At 42.0% G+C, this 19,718-nt stretch overlaps 1 protein-coding gene across 8 annotated transcripts in view; it reads left to right on the top strand.

The window, feature by feature from the left end:
* DGKI (diacylglycerol kinase iota) overlaps positions 1–19,718 on the top strand; it is a 152,509-nt gene that overhangs the window by 73,781 nt on the left and 59,010 nt on the right. For 7 of the 8 annotated variants that reach the window (XM_069967037.1, XM_069966999.1, XM_069967016.1 and 4 more), the window contains exons 7-15: positions 2,565–2,636; positions 6,116–6,232; positions 12,547–12,621; positions 12,887–12,982; positions 13,117–13,199; positions 15,853–15,913; positions 16,136–16,249; positions 17,146–17,283; positions 18,585–18,663. In XM_069967037.1, the coding sequence (XP_069823138.1) occupies positions 2,565–2,636; positions 6,116–6,232; positions 12,547–12,621; positions 12,887–12,982; positions 13,117–13,199; positions 15,853–15,913; positions 16,136–16,249; positions 17,146–17,283; positions 18,585–18,663 (835 nt within the window). The remainder of the gene's footprint in view (positions 1–2,564; positions 2,637–6,115; positions 6,233–12,546; positions 12,622–12,886; positions 12,983–13,116; positions 13,200–15,852; positions 15,914–16,135; positions 16,250–17,145; positions 17,284–18,584; positions 18,664–19,718) is intronic. The other variant, XM_069966983.1, reaches the window with a different exon arrangement.

Raw genomic sequence — 19,718 nt, 5'->3', positions numbered from 1 at the left:
AGACCGCACTGTACAATAAATCATAATGTCCTCTTCATCTTTATGGTGTCTAAGTGATTAATCATCATGAAATGTCATAATGAACTGTCAGGGTGCGAGACCCCCACCGATCCACAGAATGATCCATCCACTAAATACATGAGCAATCTTTAGTGAAGTCATTGTATTATAAAAACATCCTAAGAACAGTAACTCATCCACTTCATAGGAGAGTGACTGCATAAAAGTATAACTACAGTATTATAATACTACTCCCTGTATACAGGAATATAACTACTATAATACTGCCCCCTATATACAGTAATATAACTACTATAAAGCTGGGTTCACACACTGTATACTTCAGGCAGTATTTGGTCCTCATGTCAGGTCCTCATAGCAACCAAAACCAGGAGTGGATTGAAAACACAGAAAGGCTCTGTTCACACAATGTTGAAATTGAGTGGATGGCCGTCATATAACGGTAAATAACTGCCATTATTTCAATATAACAGCCGTTGTTTTAAAATAACAGCAAAAATTTGCCATTAAATGACGGCCATCCACTCAATTACAACATTATGTGAACATAGCCTTTCTGTGTTTTCAATCCACTCCTGGTTTTGGTTGCTATACAGCCTCACAAATACAGCCTCAAATATACATAGTGTGAACCCAGCCTAATACTGTTCCTATATACAGAAATATAACTACTATAATACTGCTCCTATATACAGGAATATAACTACTATAATACTGCTCCTATATACAGGAATATAACTACTATAATACTGCTCCTATATACAAGAATATAACTACTATAATACTGCTCCTATATACAGGAATATAACTACTATAATACTGCTCCTATATACAGGAATATAACTACTATAATACTGCTCCTATATACAAGAATATAACTACTATAATACTGCCCCTATATACAAGAATATAACTACTATAATACTGCTCCTATATACAAGAATATAACTACTATAATACTGCTCCTATATACAGGAATATAACTACTATAATACTGCTCCTATATACAGGAATATAACTACTATAATACTGCTCCTATATACAGGAATATAACTACTATAATACTGCCCCCTATATATAAGAATATAACTACTATAATACTGCTCCTATATATAAGAATATAACTACTATAATACTGCTCCTATATACAGGAATATAACTACTATAATACTGCCCCCTATATACAAGAATATAACTACTATAATACACGAACTGGAGAAAATGGAACGGCTGCACATCCCATCTATGGCTGATACTAATGCCGCTAGGCCTATATTAAAAATCAACACCAGAGTGTCTGTATATGCATTGATCAAGCCATATTGCCCCGTGTACCACCGCGCAGGTCCTCTGGTCCACACGGGTTCCTACGCTAACTCCACACCGTGTCGGTCAGCGACCGCCAACCCCGCAAAGCGTGCACGTGCAGGGAAGGGAGGCCATGGAATGGCCCTGCAACCCCAATGACACAGGACCAGACCCAAAAAGCCCCACCAAAACCCAGCCAGCACCACCGGCGGGGAAGGCTGCCCCCAAACGACACAAGTATGGATATGGTATTACACTTACCATTGCTGCTCTCACAGAATGGGGAAGACATAGGGTCCAGACATGTGAGCACAGGCATATCCTGCTAATTTTGGTCATGTGGGTCTTATAAAGGAGTGCGAGCTGTTCAGAGAGGGAGAACTGTGAAACACGAACTGGAGAAAATGGAACGGCTGCACATCCCATCTATGGCTGATACTAATGCCGCTAGGCCTGTATTAAAAATCAACACCAGAGTGTCTGTGTATAAATATAATACACAGGAATATAACTACTATAATACTGCCCCCTATATACAGGAATATAACTACTATAATACTGCTCCTATATACAAGAATACAACTACTATAATACTGCTCCCTATATACAAGAATATAACTACTATATTACTGCTCCTATATACAGGAATATAACTACTATAATACTGCTCCTATATACAGGGATATAACTAATAATAATACTGCACTGGCTCTGTATCCCTTGGTTATGGTGTTTGGGGATGCGGCTCATGTGACTCCTCCCATCTAAGTGCCTGTAGAATCCTAATTGCCGGCAGTAGCTGCGGTGGAGTGAACACTTTAGATTTATTGGATCTGTAATTCGCTTAAAAGCGTGATTTCTTTCCCGTCGGTTTTATCATAACTAGACGTCTCCATAAATTCTGAAGTGCAGACGGAATCGATGAAAGAAATACGTCTTGTCCCCTCCAGATGACTTCAATATATTCCTATGATTCTCCAGTCACACCCAAAGCTGCGTGCAGAATTCTATAGCCTTCTATTGCTGACTGATCTCACATGTCACTGGCGCCCCCTTCTGGTTATGGTGCATAGTGCCACATCTCCCAGAATGCAATGCATCAGTCACCTGCTCCTCTGATCTTCGGGTTATAAGCGGATACATCGCTGATTATCTTTTGGCAGAAGAAGCCACATCCTGATGGGGATCACGTTTCCTCTGTATCTTATCTTTTTATTTATTTTATTTTCTTGCAGGGTTTTCAGCAGAAGTTTTCATTCCACAGCAAGGAAATTGTGGCTATCAGCTGCTCGTGGTGCAAGCAGGCGGTAAGATGGACTAATAGCAGTATTTAAAGGAGAAGTTCGGCCAAAAGTAATTTTTAATATGCTATTACTTATGGAAAGTTAGACAAATTCCTAATGTACATTAATTATGGGAAATGCTCATATACTGCTATTTCCCCTAATTTATTAGATCATGGAATCTTCAAGTTCTCTCGAAAACCGTGATGTCACGAATCAGTTGTAATTCCTCTGGAGTGTCCAGCAGGAGGCGCACTATATAAAAAAAGTCAATGGGACCTTTGACTCCCCCTTCCAGTGCAAGTGCTTGTGCAGCAATATCAAGAAGTCGCCCATTCTCATCAACCAATCCCCAGGGCCAGAAGGATATGATCAGGGTGTCTCTGGTGTCTAAGGGTCCTTAAAGGGGTATTCCGCTCAGGTGTAATAGATGTTAAATCATCCCCCCTCCTGGAGATTAGCAATTCCTTAAATACTTGTTATTATCTATTCAGTCTCCTTCCCCCAGTTCTGAGCTGCTGCTCTCTGCTGAAGACATAGAAATCTGCTTGTGAGCTGTTCTCTCCGTCTCCCCCTCCTCCTCCCCCCTCCCTTCTGAGACAGCTGATGTAAACCGCTCTCTAGCTTGCTGTCTTTGCGCTCTGTAATGCCGGGAGGGTTAACCTCCTTTCAAAGGGGTATTCCAGGAAAAGTTAATGGTCCCCTATCCTGGGAGAGTCACTACTTGAGGCTGGCCCTATATAGGGCACCTGCAGCTGACACTATAGAGTACACTAGGGGCACCCACAGCAGGCACTATAGGAGACACCAGGGTCACCTGCGGCAAGCACTATAGAAGACAACGGGCACCTGCAGCAGGTAGTATGGAGGGCACCAGGGGCACCTGCAGCAAGCACTATAAGAGGTACCAAGGCACCTACGGCAGACAATATAGGGGGCGCCTGCAGCAGGTACTATGGAGGCCACTAGGGGCATCTGCAGCAGTGTCTATAGGAGACACCAGGGGCACCTGCAGCAGGTACTGTAGGGGGCACCTGCAGCAGGTTCTGTAGGGGGCACCAGGGGCACTTGCACCAGGTACTATAGGGGGCACCAGTGACACCTGATTTAGGTACTATAGAGGGCATCTGCAGCAGGCACTATAGGGGCACCAGGGGCACCTGCAGCAGGCACTATAGGGGCACCTGCATCAGGTACTATAGAGGGCACCTGCAGCAGGCACTATAGGGGCACCAGGGGCACCTGCATCAGGTACTATAAGGGGCACCAGTGGCACCTGCAGCGGGCACTATAGGGGGCACCAGTGGTGCTACAGAGTGGAATCTGAAGCTAGTGCTTGTGTTATGTGTGTGGCACTTGTGAAAGATGCCAAGGGGCACACCTGTGATGGAGACACCTGTACCATATGGGGCACCTGTATCATCCAGCCATTCCTCCCTCCTGGGTGGGTATGACTAATCCGCAGGGTGTTTTCAGCGGCCGTTTCTTGCAGTCTCCCCCGCGTCTCCATCATTCCTGTGTGCGGAGATTAGTATCATATCTCTTCCCCTAGAGCTGAGCATTACAGTCTTGCGTCTTCCAGACGGGGCGCGGGAACGCTCTCTACCCAGGCATTACCGTAGGCCATGCTGTGTAATGATAGTGTCGCTGTGCTCTGCGCTCCGCTATTAGTCATGTCCCCACTCAGCTCTGCCGCTCTGTAATTACTGGGTATTGTGCCGCCGCGCTCTGAATAATCCCATTGTGCAGAGTCACGGTGTAACTCCTGGCACTATATATAGCCGGGGCCCGGCACGTGATCTCCGCCTTCCACCCAGAATTCACCCACATTCGGGTGGTTATATCATTTCCTGACGTGGCTGGGATCGGCGTCCATGACGTTCCGTCTGAGCACGGACGCACGTGGCGGCATCAGGGCTGACAATTGCCTCCTGCATCCGTAGCTTTGGGATGTTCCTCTGTTATTCCTCCTGGAAATGCACGAAACAGTCCAAATCTGGGCCTTACCGTTTTCTTCATCGATGGGACGTCTTCTCATACACCCAAGGAAGCCGCATACTAGTTGCGTCAGTCCAGGAGCAATAACAGAGGGACAGCGCTAACTGAAGATGAGCAGTGTCCGATAGTAGAACAGCATATCCCACGGACAGAGGGAAGGGTAATGGCAATGTACATATCATTTTGTTAAAGGGGTACTCCGGTGAAAAAAAAAGTTTTCAGTTTTCAGTTAAACAGATTTGTAATTTACATCTATTTATAAATCTCCAGTCTTCCAGTACTTATCAGCTGCTGTATGTCCTGCAGGAAGTGGTGTATTTTCTCCAGTCTCTCTGCTGCCACCTCTGTCCATGTTAGGAACTGTCCAGAGCAGGAGAGGTTTTCTATGGGGATTTGCTGCTGCTCTGGACAGTTCCTGACATGAACAGAGGTGGCAGCAGAGAGACTGGAGAAAATACACCACTTCCTGCAGGAAATGCAGCAGCTGATAAGTACTGGAAGACTGGAGATTTTTACATATAAGTACAATTTACAATTACAAGTTACAATCTCCATGTAATTTTTTTCCTACCAATTTTAATGTACCGATTTAATGCTTGTACAGTTATAACAAAAAACTTTTAATAAAATATAATTAAAAAAATAAAATAAAACCTCTCCTGCTCTGGACAGAGGTGGCAGCAGGGAGCACTGTGACTGAAAAGAATACACCACTTCCTTTAGGACATACAGCAGCTGATAAGTACTGGAAGACTGGAGATTTTTAAATAGAAGTAAATTACAAATCTTTATAATTTTCTACCAGTTAATTTCAAAGAAAATTTGCCGGAGTACCCCTTTAATTTCTTTATTTCCTGGAAGAATAAAAACATAGTGTAAAGTGAGACTGGCTTAGTTGCCCCTAGCAACCAATCAGATTCCACCTTTCATTCCTCACAGACTCTTTGGAAAATGAAAGGTGGAATCTGATTGGTTGCTAGGGGCAACTGGGCCTGTTTCACTTTACACCATGTTTGATAAATCTCCCCCCTAGGTGTAAAGTTCTAACTAACATTACAATGATTTCCTAGGGAATATAAGTATTTACTATCACTGGGAGAGCTGATATATCTGTGTGTATGTCACATTAGGTTAATGTTCCTCAACCTGTGGCGAAACTACAGCTCCCAGCATGCCCTGACAGCCTGCGGCTGTCAGGGCATGCTGGGAGTTGTAGTTTCACCACAGTTACAGCGTTTCAGGTTGGGGAAGCCTTCATTAGATTATGGGACAACGTCTGACCACTGACTGGGACATTCAGGGCACCATATTGGGAACCAAGCTTGGCCCATCATTGCCTATATAACTATGTAGCTCCCATACTGAGCAGTGAGTAGGTGTCGGCCCCTGATCTCAGTCCTCCCTATTGACAGTCCTGTGCCTATAGCAGTGCACCTGTATAAGTGTGTGGGGGGGTCAGACTTCCATCTGTAACCCATCTGTCTTTCTTCTCTGTTCCCGTCCAGTTTCACAACAAGGTCACCTGCTTCCTGTTACATCACATAGAGGAGCCCTGCTCGCTCGGGGCCCACGCTGCAGTCATAGTCCCTCCAAGCTGGATCATTAAGGTGAAGAAACCTCAGGTAACTGCATGTTACTCTTTGTCTGTGAGGGTCTTTCCGCTCCTCCCGGCCAGTCTGCCCTGATATTGCCCAGGACAGCACCCGTATGTACGACCTGAGTGTCCAAGAAACGCATGACCCAATAACCTCCCCGGCGGGATTCACCCTATACCCCTTCTTTTTATAGTGATGTGGCCCTGTTAGTGTTGCATTGTGGGTAACGGTTCCCTTGACCAACCTGTGTGATGCTTTGTAATTGAAGTGCAGTGGAAATACGTCCCTCCTGTGTACAGACCTCTTCACCTCCTTACTGACACTGGGAATGTTGCATCGTATTGCAGTTTGTGTGTGTATGGGAAACCGTCAGCATGCTGGTGGAGTTACTGCACATGCATTACATTATCCTTATACTCCAAAGCTGTACTCACTATTCTGCTGGTGGGGTCACTGTGTACATACATCACATTACTGATCCTGAGTTACACCCTGTATTATACTCCAGAGCTGCACTCACTATTCTGCTGGTGGGGTCACTGTGTAAATACATCACATTAATGATCCTGTACTGATCCTGCGTTACATCCTGTATTATCCTCCAGAGCTGCACTCACTATTCTGCTGGGGAGGGGTCACTGTGTCCATACATTGCATTACTGATCCTGAGTTACATCCTGTATTATACCCCAGAGCTGCACTCACTACTCTGCTGGGGAGGGGTCACTGTGTACATACATTACTGATGCGGGGTTACATCCTGTATTATACTCCAGAGCTGCACTCACTATTCTGCTGGTGGGGTCACTGTGTACATACATTACATTACTGATCCTGAGTTACATCCTGTATTATACTCCAGAGCTGCACTCACTATTCTGCTGGTGGGGTCACTGTGTACATACATTACATTACTGATCCTGAGTTACATCCTGTATTATACTCCAGAGCTGCACTCACTATTCTGCTGGTGAGGTCACTGTGTACATACATTACATTACTGATCCTGAGTTACATCCTGTATTATACTCCAGAGCTGCACTCACTATTCTGCTGGTGGGGTCACTGTGTACATACATTACATTACTGATCCTGAGTTCTATCCTGTATTATACTCCAGAGCTGCTTTCACTATTCTGCTGGCTCCTGTAATGTACTTCCCATCATGCATAGCGGAGTGTGTTGGTAGCTTTCCCGGCGCTGTGACATAATGTTACCAGCTTATTTTCAGAGCCCCTGTTCCAGCTTCCGCCTGGCATCCACAGCGCTGTGATGTGTTGTTGCTGCCTCAAACCTCCGGAATCTTGGAAAACCCCTTTAATTACCCAGCCCGAGCTCTTTCTGTATACCTCCTCTATATAGGGGACACATTTTGGGGACCCCCTCAGTTAGTATTGCAGGTTGGCACCATTCTAGTATGGCGCCGTTCCCAGATCCTTTTCTTCTTCTTTTTCTTTTTTTTTTTTTTTACATCCCCTTTAATTTTTTTTAAAGATCTCCTTCCCGCCGCTAATTGTCTGGAGTCGCTCCCCGTCTCAGCGCTGGTCACAGGGCTAAAAGCTTTTAACTGCAGTAATGTATGTTTTCACACCCCGCGTCAGCCTGTCAGCGTATATTTATAGCATATTAAATCTCATACGCAGCACAACATGTACTAAGTAAAGTAGAGGCCTGTGTACTAACAAAAAAAAATAGACTTTAGATTTTAAAATGTGTGAAAGAGTGTAGTGGGCATGCTCTGTAACATGTGCAGAGATCACTGTTCGGATACAGAGAGAGAAGGTAGGGGATGAGCAATCACCATCTATTAGGACGTCCTGTAACGTTTCCTGCAGCTTTATAGGGCAATAAATATGTAAACAAAAATATGCAGACATGAATTCTACTGGAGAGTGTAGTAAGCATGCTTTGTGATGTGCAGAGATCACTCTGCAGGGTGGAGAAACTCTGTTCTCACCATCAAATGTGTCATCTTTTATAATAGAAATGTAATACAGTATGTATACTTTTATGGCAGAGTGTAGCGGGCATGCTTTGTGAGTTGTAGAGGTCAATATTCAATGAAAGGAGGAGGAGCTGAGCTTTCACCATTGAGTGTTATCTGTCTTCAGCTTTACAATAGACGTATTAAATATTTCATAGAGTATATATGTTTTTTGAAACTTTAGAAGGGCATAGCGAGCATGCTTTGTGGCATGTAAAGATCACTGTGCCAGGAGAAAGGAGAAGCTTAGTTGTCCCCATCCTCATTACATCCCGTGATGTTTATGTCCACTTATTTTATAGATGTTAAAGAGTATGTTTACTTTTGACTTCTACAGGAGAGTGTAGTCAGCATGCTTTTTGAGGTGTATAGGACACTGTGCAGTGAAAGGCTTGGTTCACACTACGTATATTTCAGTCAGTATTGTGGTCCTCATATTGCAACCAAAACCAGGAGTGGATTGAAAACACAGAAAGGCTCTGTTCACACAATGTTGAAATTGAGTGGATGGCCGCCATTTATTGGCAAATATTTGCTGTTATTTTAAAACAACGGCTGTTATATTGAAATAATGGCAGTTATTTACTGTTATATGGCGGCCATCCACTCAATTTCAACATTGTGTGAACAGATCCTTTCTGTGTTTTTAATCCACTCCTGGTTTTGGTTGCAATATGTGGACCACAATACTGACTGAAATATACGTAGTGTGAACCCAGCCAAAGGAAGAGTGAGCTTGGCTTTTACTATCTGTTGTGACATCCTGTGTTATCTACCTCCAGTTTGAGAAAAGACATATTAAAGATTTCATAGAGTATGTGTACATTTGAATCCTGTGAGAAGAGCATTGCGAGCATGCTCTGTGGTCTGTAAGGATCACAGTGCCAGAGAGGAGAAGCTTAGCTGTTCCCATCATTGTTACATCCTGTGATATTTATGTCCAGTTATTTATAGACATTAAAGAGTATGTATACTATTGACTATTATAGGAAAATGTAGTGAGCATGCTTTATAACTTGTACAAAGATCACTGTAGAGGAAGGAAGGAGGACCCACCCTATAACCTATGCTCTCTGCCTCCAGCTTTATTATTGAGATAGTAAAGGAGTAGTATACTTTTAAATTCTATGTGAGAGTGTTGTGGGCATGCTTTGTGATGTACAAGGAGAAGAGCAGCCCACATTACCTGCTGTCAGTGGTGGATCATGTGCTGTCTACCAGTGTTAAAGAAAAGATTTGTATGTATACTTTTCAATTTTATAGGAGAGTGTAGTGGGAATGCTCTATGATGTGCAAAGGTGACTATCCCTTTGTGGGGAGAAGGAAGCGTCTGTCTACTAACATCAATTATAGATCCTATGTCACCTGCCTCAAGATTTATTGCGTATTTTTATATATTAAGTAATATTTGTACTATTGACTCATATAGGAGAGTGTAGTGAACATGCTCTATGAAATTAGCGGAGGGAAAAGAGAAAAGGAAGGTGTATCCTCATTACCTGCTGTCAGTGGTGGATTCTGTGTCATCCGGCTTCATAATAAAGTGAATGAAAGATGTAACTGAATATGTATACATTGATCTTCTATGGGAGAGTGTAGTGAGCATGCTCTGTGATCTGCAGATGTCAGTGAGCTGTCCCCATTACCTATGGACAGTGGTGGATCCTGTGTTATCTGCTTTCAGCTTTATAACTGAGGTATCTAAGATTTTAAAGAATCTCTATGTATCTTATTACATACATAGGAGAGTGTAGTGAGCATGCTCTGTGTGGTTTATGGCGTCTTTCTTTACAGCCTTGTTTGCTGACTGCAGTAAAGTGATGGATGTGTTTGGTGTGTGGTCCTGCATGTCACTGGAAGCCATGCTTGTGTATGGGGGGGGGGGGGTATGCATGCGTTGGTCTGGTGTTTCCTGTCACCGCTATTGTTCTGAACCTGTTGCCTGGACCACCTCTGTTTTATAGTGGCATCTGTGCCCACAAAATACCACCGTGATGTGTCATTCGGGGGGTTGGGGGGCACATAGGAAAAGCCCAGTCCCCCTGCTCCTGCCCTGTTCCTAGGGGCAGGGGCATTGGAAAAACTTTACAATTCTATTATTGGTATTAAAGGACAACTCCGGCCAAAAGTATTTTTTAATATGTTATTACTTATGGAAAGTTAGACAAATTCCTAATGTACATTAATTATGGGAAATGCACATATACGACTATTTCCCTTAATTTCGTAGATCATGGAGTGTTCAAATTCTCTCAAAAACCGTGACGTCACAAATCAGGTGTAATTCCTATGGAGTGTCCAGCAGGGGGTGCACTATATGTAGAAGTCTTGGGCACTGTATTGAAGTCTATCGAGAAGATGTAATGTAATGTAAAAACTACCCTTTATTGATGGACTATGTTTATGGAATAATTTGGGGAGCAAGGACACTCGGCTGGGGGGGCGGGGGCGCTTGGTGATGGGGATCTCCCTGGTACTACTGCTCCCATCATATGCTCATACTAGTAGTGTCTATCTGTCCCACTGCACCAAGCAGGGAGGGAAGGAGGGAGGTAATTAGATGCACCGGGACCCTCCCCGCTCGTCACCCTCCCCAAATTATTCCATAAACATAGTCCATCAATAAAGGGTAGTTTGTAAATTACATACTCTTCCATATACTTCACTACAGTGCTATAGACTTCAACATATAGTGCGCCCCTTCTGGACACATAGGAATTACACCTGATTCGTGACATCACGGTTTTTGAGAGAATTTGAACACTCAAATCCATCTTAGTGGATGGAACAGCGCCCCCTAGATGACCCGGTCAGGGGCTATAGAAGGATTCAGTATAAAAAGGCATCATATAACTACACACATGGTGTTTGGTGCCGTCATGTCTGTGACATCTCTTATAGATACAATCAGTGTGTGTGCACACCCTCAGCCTGGTGTGAATACAGCCGCACGCACGTTTTCTGTGTTGATGTATTTATTCTGGTAGCACAGCCAGGACTATACAGGAAGGTGGTGAGCAGAACAAGAGCGACATCTGCTGGTGGAGGAGGGAGATTGCAGCATTCAAGGAAATCCTGGAGAACAGCTAAAATATTGGAGGAGGGAAAATAGACAAATTTTTTTATTTTATCATTTTTAAAGCAAACTCCAGATAAATAAACACTGGTCTAAATATCCCTATATAGTGGCGGTAGTAATAATAAATAATAATATTAATAATAATAATAATAATAATTAAAAATAATAATAGTAATAGTATTAACATGTTAAATATAAACAATATAAAATACTAAAATAATAAAATACTGCTAATAATACTAATATTAATAATAATTTAATAAAAAAGCAAATAGTAATGATAAAATAGTAATAATAATAGTAGTAGTAGTAGTAATAAAAGTAGTAGTAATAATGATGATGATTATAATAATAATAAAAGTAGTAGAAATAATAATAATTATTATAATAATAATGGAATAATAGTAGTACAACTAAAAATATTTATATACTAATATAATGCATTTAATAAAATATTACTACTACAACTAATACTACTAATAAAAAATACAACAGTATTACTTAACAATAGTAATAGTATGGTAAAGAAAAATTATATAAGAATGTAGTTATAATGCAAATGATAGTATTTATTATTATTATAGTAATAAAACACTAAATATAATAAAAAATACTACTACTAAAAACCATACATAGCATAATAAAAAGTACAACAATAATAACAGCTATGATGATAGCACTAATGTAATTATTTGAGTGGTAAAATAGTAATAATATGTAATATTGTAGTAATAATAATGATGATGATAATAATCTCAACCACATGTACCCACATGAATTCTATTGTTCTATTATGTTTGGACATAGGGGGGTAACTTATAGGCCATCAGTGCTCTGCTGGTATAAATTATATGCACAGTATCTCTCCTCCAGCAGGAATGGAGCTTGCTCTCTGGCGCCACCTACTGGAGTCAATGCAATTCTAAAAGCCTTAGAACAGGACTGGGGAATAGATAGACAAGCCAGAAGACAGCTGTTCAGGTTTTTCTCCTTCTTTCCTAGGAGAGATCTTCATGCTACTAATATTAGAATGTTATATGTTATACGATGCCTTTTTATATGTTCTATATTCAGCTTAAAGAGTCACTTCAGTACATAGTTATTGTGCTGGATCCTATATACCCCGGACTCTATACATCCTTCTATTCCTGCACATAGTGACAATAAGACATCACAGGAGCAGACACATCTGAACATCGATGCAGGTTTCTGCCTGTTTCATGCTTGGCCTGACATGTCACATCTGGAATATTCAAAATATCATTGCTTCCTTTGCAGGTTAATGCAAAAAACTCCAGTAGACGGAAGAAGAGGACGTCGTTCAAGAGGAAAGCCAGCAAAAAAGGCTTTGAGGTAAGAATTACTAAGGAGCGAGTGCTACAATCACACCATTTCCAACATTTCAAGAACCACCAATCGGTACATTTAGCCCCGCCCCTGAGGAGCAGCCTGTAACTATAATGGAGGTATAAGGGCATCTGATCACAAGGCCGTTAGCCATTGTCATGGTCACCCTTGGTCTTTAGGTAGAATTGTTGGTTTCAAGAAGCTTCAGTCGGAATAATGTTCGATTGATCATTTCATTATCCTTTCCTGATCCTCCCCTTCTCTTTCGCAGGAAATTAAAGGCCGGGCCTTTGTGATAAAACCCATCTCTTCCCCCCTCATGAAACCTTTGCTGGTGTTTGTGAACCCAAAAAGCGGTGGAAACCAGGTAAGTGGATTATAGGGTTGTGTAGATCACTATAATTCTCACATAGCTCCGCCCCCGACTACTCTAACCCCGCCCAGGAGGTTCAGAACCTCTGTTACTGTAATAATTTCTAATCCTGATGTTGTTTCCAATAGGGTACAAAAGTGCTGCAGATGTTCATGTGGTACCTGAATCCACGGCAGGTGTTTGATCTCTCTCAGGAAGGTCCACGGGAAGCGTAAGTGCCTCAGCTGCTTATATTATGAGGGACCTATAGGGAAAGCAACATTGAAAAACTCCATTTGTTACCATTTCTCCAGTCACCAATAAAAACTGTCTAGTGTAACTAGTGTAAAGTTGAAGATGGTAAGGAGAAGGGGAGAGGGAGGTGCAGCTGCAGCTTCTAACTGATTATCATTTTCATCACTTTCCAGCAGCCTATCCCTTTGCTCTTTTTTCACTTTCTGTAAATGTTCTGAGATCTTTACATTCACCCAATAATCCATCCAGTGTATATAGAGGAAATATCACCAATAATCCATCCAGTGTATATAGAAGGAATATCACCAATAATCCATCTAGTGTATATAGAAGAAATATAACCAATAATCCATCCAGTGTATATAGAAGAAATATAACCAATAATCCATCTAGTGTATATAGGAGGAATATCACCAATAATCCATCTAGTGTATATAGGAGGAATATCACCAATAATCCATCTAGTGTATATAGGAGGAATATCCCCAATAATCCATCCAGTGTATATAGGAGGAATATCACCAATAATCCATCTAGTGTATATAGAAGAAATATAACCAATAATCCATCTAGTGTATATAGAAGGAATATCACCAATAATCCATCTAGTGTATATAGAAGGAATATCACCAATAATCCATCTGGTGTATATAGAGGAATATAACCAATAATCCATCCAGTGTATATAGGAGGAATATCACCAATAATCCATCTAGTGTATATAGGAGAAATATCACCAATAATACATCTAGTGTATATAGAGGAAATATCACCAATAATCCATCTAGTGTATATAGAGGAAATATCACCAATAATCCATCTAGTGTATATAGAAATATCCAATAATCCATCTAGTGTATATAGGAGAAATATAACCAATAATCCATCTAGTGTATATAGAAGGAATATCACCAATAATCCATCTAGTGTATATAGGAGAAATATAACCAATAATCCATCCAGTGTATATAGAGGAAATATCACCAATAATCCATCTAGTGTATATAGAGGAAATATCACCAATAATCCATCTAGTGTATATAGAGGAATATCACCAATAATCCATCTAGTGTATATAGGAGAAATATCACCAATAATCCATCTAGTGTATATAGAAGAAATATCACCAATAATCCATCTAGTGTATATAGGAGAAATATCACCAATAATCCATCTAGTGTATATAGAGGAAATATCACCAATAATCCATCTAGTGTATATAGGAGGAATATAACCAATAATCCATCTAGTGTATATAGAAGGAATATCACCAATAATCCATCTAGTGTATATAGGAGAAATATCACCAATAATCCATCTAGTGTATATAGGAGAAATATCACCAATAATCCATCTAGTGTATATAGGAGAAATATCACCAATAATCCATCTAGTGTATATAGGAGGGATATCACCAATAATCCATCTAGTGTATATAGGAGGAATATCACCAATAATCCATCCAGTGTATATAGGAGGAATATCACCAATAATCCATCTAGTGTATATAGAAGAAATATCACCAATAATCCATCTAGTGTATATAGAGGAAATATCACCAATAATCCATCTAGTGTATATAGAAGAAATATTACCAATAATCCATCTAGTGTATATAGAGGAAATATCACCAATAATCCATCTAGTGTATATAGAAATATCACCAATAATCCATCTAGTGTATATAGGAGGAATATCACCAATAATCCATCTAGTGTATATAGGAGAAATATCACCAATAATCCATCTAGTGTATATAGAAGGAATATCACCAATAATCCATCTAGTGTATATAGGAGGAATATAACCAATAATCCATCTAGTGTATATAGAAGGAATATCACCAATAATCCATCTAGTGTATATAGAAATATCACCAATAATCCATCTAGTGTATATAGGAGAAATATCACCAATAATCCATCTAGTGTATATAGGAGGGATATCACCAATAATCCATCTAGTGTATATAGAGGAAATATCACCAATAATCCATCTAGTGTATATAGAAATATCACCAATAATCCATCTAGTGTATATAGAAATATCACCAATAATCCATCTAGTGTATATAGAAATATCACCAATAATCCATCTAGTGTATATAGAAATATCACCAATAATCCATCTAGTGTATATAGAGGAAATATCACCAATAATCCATCTAGTGTATATAGAAATATCACCAATAATCCATCTAGTGTATATAGAAATATCACCAATAATCCATCTAGTGTATATAGAAATATCACCAATAATACATCTAGTGTATATAGAAATATCCCCAATAATCCATCTAGTGTATATAGAAGGTGTATATAGAAGAAACTAAGGAGGGGAGATGGAGCTGCAGCTTCCTATTTAATATTTCAGTAAAACCATATGAGGAGCAGAGAACTGATTGGCTTAGAGCGCACAGCCTAGCTGTGATGTCACACCAGGAAGATCCTGCCATATATAGTAATAGGAGGAGTTTTCTCATATATAGTGATAGGGGTCGGAGTTTTCTCTCATATATAGTGATAGGGGGTGGAGTTTTCTCCCTTGTGTTCTGCATGGGGTCGGGTCCAGCTCTCCTCCTATATTATGGCGGTCGGGGTCTGATTTTATTTTCACGTTTTGTCTTCCAGGCTGGAGTTGTATAGAAAAGTGCCAAATCTCCGAATTCTCGCCTGTGGTGGCGATGGGACGGTAAGAGAGTGACTGTTCCCTAGTGTAAATCTGTAGGGGTCGCAGTTCTGGTTTCCTGATACACAGCTCCAGACCTCCTGCTTACATTCCCCTGTATGTGATGTAGTGTTATCCTGGGGACTCTCCCTGGATCCGGGTTGGGGGTCCTGGGCTCGGATGGGGGTGGTTGTGGGGCATGCGCAGTATGCAGGGTGAGTAATCCGGCTTTTCCTCTTCTCACAGGTAGGCTGGATCCTGTCTGTCTTGGACGAGCTTCAGCTCAACCCTCAGCCTCCTGTTGCTGTTCTTCCACTTGGTACTGGGAATGACCTCGCTCGCACCCTTAACTGGGGAGGGGTAAGTGCTGGTAATGATCACGGCCCTTACCTGGTATTTTGTATCCAGGGATGTAACTTGTCATAGAGACAGTGACAGCTAGTCGTATGATAGAGACAGTGACAGCCGGCCGTATCAAAGAGACAGTGACAGCTAGTCGTATGATAGAGACAGTGACAGCCGGCCGTATCAAAGAGACAGTGACAGCTAGTCGTATGATAGAGACAGTGACAGCCGGCCGTATTAAATAGACAGTGACAGCTAGTCTTATCATGGAGACAGTGACAGCCGGCCGTATCATAGAGACAGTGACAGCCTGCCATATCATAGAGACAGTGACAGCCGGCTGTGTCATTGAGACAGTGACAGCCGGCCGTGTCATTGAGACAGTGACAGACGACCGTATCATAGAGACAGTGACAGACGACCGTATCATAGAGACAGTGACAGACGACCGTATCATAGAGACAGTGACAGCCTGCCATATCATAGAGACAGTGACAGCCTGCCATATCATAGAGACAGTGACAGCCGGCCGTATCATAGAGACAGTGACAGACGACCGTATCATAGAGACAGTGACAGCCTGCCATATCATAGAGACAGTGACAGCCGGCCGTGTCATGGAGACAGTGACAGCCAACTGTATAATGGAGACAGTGACAGCCAACCGTATCATGGAGACAGTGACAGCCAGCCGTGTCATGGAGACAATGACAGCCGGCCGTGTCATGGAGACAATGACAGCCGGCCGTGTCATGGAGACAGTAACAGCCGGCCGTATCATGGAGAAAGCGACAGCCGGCCGCGTCATGGAGACAGTAACAGCTGGCCATACCAGGAAGCCAGGAAGAATCAGTGGCAACTTGACTTGTTTATTGATTTTTTTTGTGTTTTTTCACCTTTTCCCGTCTCAGGGCTACACAGATGAACCCGTCTCCAAGATCCTCTGCCATGTAGAAGATGGCACCATCGTGCAGCTGGACCGCTGGAATCTACATGTGGAGAGGAACCCTGATCTACTCCATGAGGAGCTGGATGATGGGACACATAAGGTCAGAGGTCAGATGCTCTGCCCGGGAGTCTGGGGTTGTAAGATGGGAACAATGGAGGATCCACGGCAAGAAGCTTCATATTATTATTACTACTCCTCACATCTACTGTACATTACATATCCTGTATTATACCCCAGAGCTGCACTCACTATTCTGCTGCTGGGGTCACTGTGTACATACATTACTGATCCTGAGTTACATCCTGTATTATACCCCAGAACTGCACTCACTATTCTGCTGGTGGGGTCACTGTGTACATACATTACTGATCCTGAGTTACATCCTGTATTATACCCCAGAACTGCACTCACTATTCTGCTGGTGGGGTCACTGTGTACATACATTACATTACTGATCCTGAGTTACACATCCTGTATTATACTCCAGAGCAGTACTCACTATTCTGCTGGTGGGGTCACTGTGTACATACATTACATTACTGATCCTGAGTTACACATCCTGTATTATACTCCAGAGCAGTACTCACTATTCTGCTGGTGGGGTCACTGTGTACATACATTACTGATCCTGAGTTACATCCTGTATTATACCCCAGAACTGCACTCACTATTCTGCTGGTGGGGTCACTGTGTACATACATTACATTACTGATCCTGAGTTACACATCCTGTATTATACTCCGGAGCAGTACTCACTATTCTGCTGGTGGGGTCACTGTGTACATACATTACTGATCCTGTACTGATCCTGAGTTACATCCTGTATTATACTCCGGAGCTGCACTCACTATTCTGCTGGTGGGGTCACTGTGTACATACATTACTGATCCTGAGTTACATCCTGTATTATACTCCGGAGCTGCACTCACTATTCTGCTGGTGGGGTCACTGTGTACATACACTACATTACTGATCCTGAGTTCCATCCTTTATTATACCCCAGAGCTGCACTCACTATTCTGCTGGTGGGGTCACTGTGTACATACATTACATTACTGATCCTGAGTTACATCCTTTATTATACTCCAGAGCTGCACTCACTATTCTGCTGGTGGGGTCACTGTGTACATACATTACTGATCCTGAGTTACATCCTGTATTATACTCCAGAGCTGCACTCACTATTCTGCTGGTGGAGTCACTGTGTACATACACTGTCTCCAGTGTTGTGAGTGTACAGCTTTGCAGAATATTATCTCCTGACCACAGCTGACATGTAATACCAGTTGTGGCCACTAGATGGAACAGTAGACACATGGATTATTTGCTAGTCTGATGCCCTCAGGTGACTCAGTCTTCTTGTCCGGTCGGTCTCAGGATCAGCTTTGTTCTCTCTTTCAGCTTCCACTAAACGTATTCAATAATTACTTCAGTCTGGGATTCGACGCACACGTCACCTTGGAGTTTCACGAGTCTCGAGGTGAGTTAGACGCCGGCGAATCGGAAGCATCGCACAGTCGTACTCTCGATTTTCTCCAATCCCGCTATTTCCCGTAACCTTAACGCTCAGCATTTTTGATGTTGTCATTTTCATGTTAAAGGGATTTTCCAGGTTTAGAAAGACATAGTTGTTTACTTCCAAAAACAGCCTCACCCCTGTCTTGGCTACTAAGAGGAGGAGGTTAGCGACTATGACCATATCCTTAGGGGGGTATGGAAGAATCCTTATGACCTCAGAGCAGCCACAAAGAGCGTCTCTCGCTCTGGAGGACCCAATGTGTCCATGAATTACAAAGACATTTGATTTTGTTTGGATCTGCGCAGTACCTCATTCTTCCTGTGGTGGCACTGTGGAGAAACTGAGCACTTGCTTCCAGGTTTCTTTATTGATCACTCTGTGATCGTCTTACTTCTTACTAAAGGGGTACTTAAGTGAAAAATTTTGTTTTTTTTTTCACATCAACTGGGGGGTCAGAAAAGTTATATAGATTTGTAGATTACTTCTATTTAAAAATCTCCAGTCTTCCAGTACTTATCAGCTGCTGTGTGTCCTGAAGGAAGTGGTGTATTCTTGGGCTCTCTGCTGCCACCTCTGTCCATGTCAGGAACTGTCCAGAGCAGCAGCAAATCCCCATAGAAAACCTCTCCTGCTCTGGACAGTTCCTGACATGGACAGAGGTGGCAGCAGAGAGCACTGTGTCAGGCTGGAAAGAATAAACCACTTCTTGCAGGACATACAGCATCTGATAAGTACAGGAAGATTGGAGATTTTTAAATACAAGTAATCTACAAATCTATATAACTTTCTGACACCATTTTTTCCTCAGGAGTGCCCCTTTAACACGACCTTCACATGATCCGGGCCGTGGTCAGTAGGCGTTTAATAGTCTCTGTATTAATAGGTCTGGGGCTCCCGGCTGCTCGTGCTGACAGAGCGATATAACGTCTCATTCAGAGGTTTATGCATTCTGCCCGTAAAGCCTTGTTCATTTTTCACTCCGATTTATTGGTTTGTCGTCTTTGTTGGTGCCGGAT

The sequence above is a fragment of the Dendropsophus ebraccatus genome, chromosome 1, assembly GCF_027789765.1.
Source record: "Dendropsophus ebraccatus isolate aDenEbr1 chromosome 1, aDenEbr1.pat, whole genome shotgun sequence".
In the NCBI taxonomy this organism is placed as follows: domain Eukaryota; kingdom Metazoa; phylum Chordata; class Amphibia; order Anura; family Hylidae; genus Dendropsophus; species Dendropsophus ebraccatus.
Note: the sequence above shows the minus strand (reverse complement) of the source record. Positions and strands in the feature narration are given on the sequence as shown.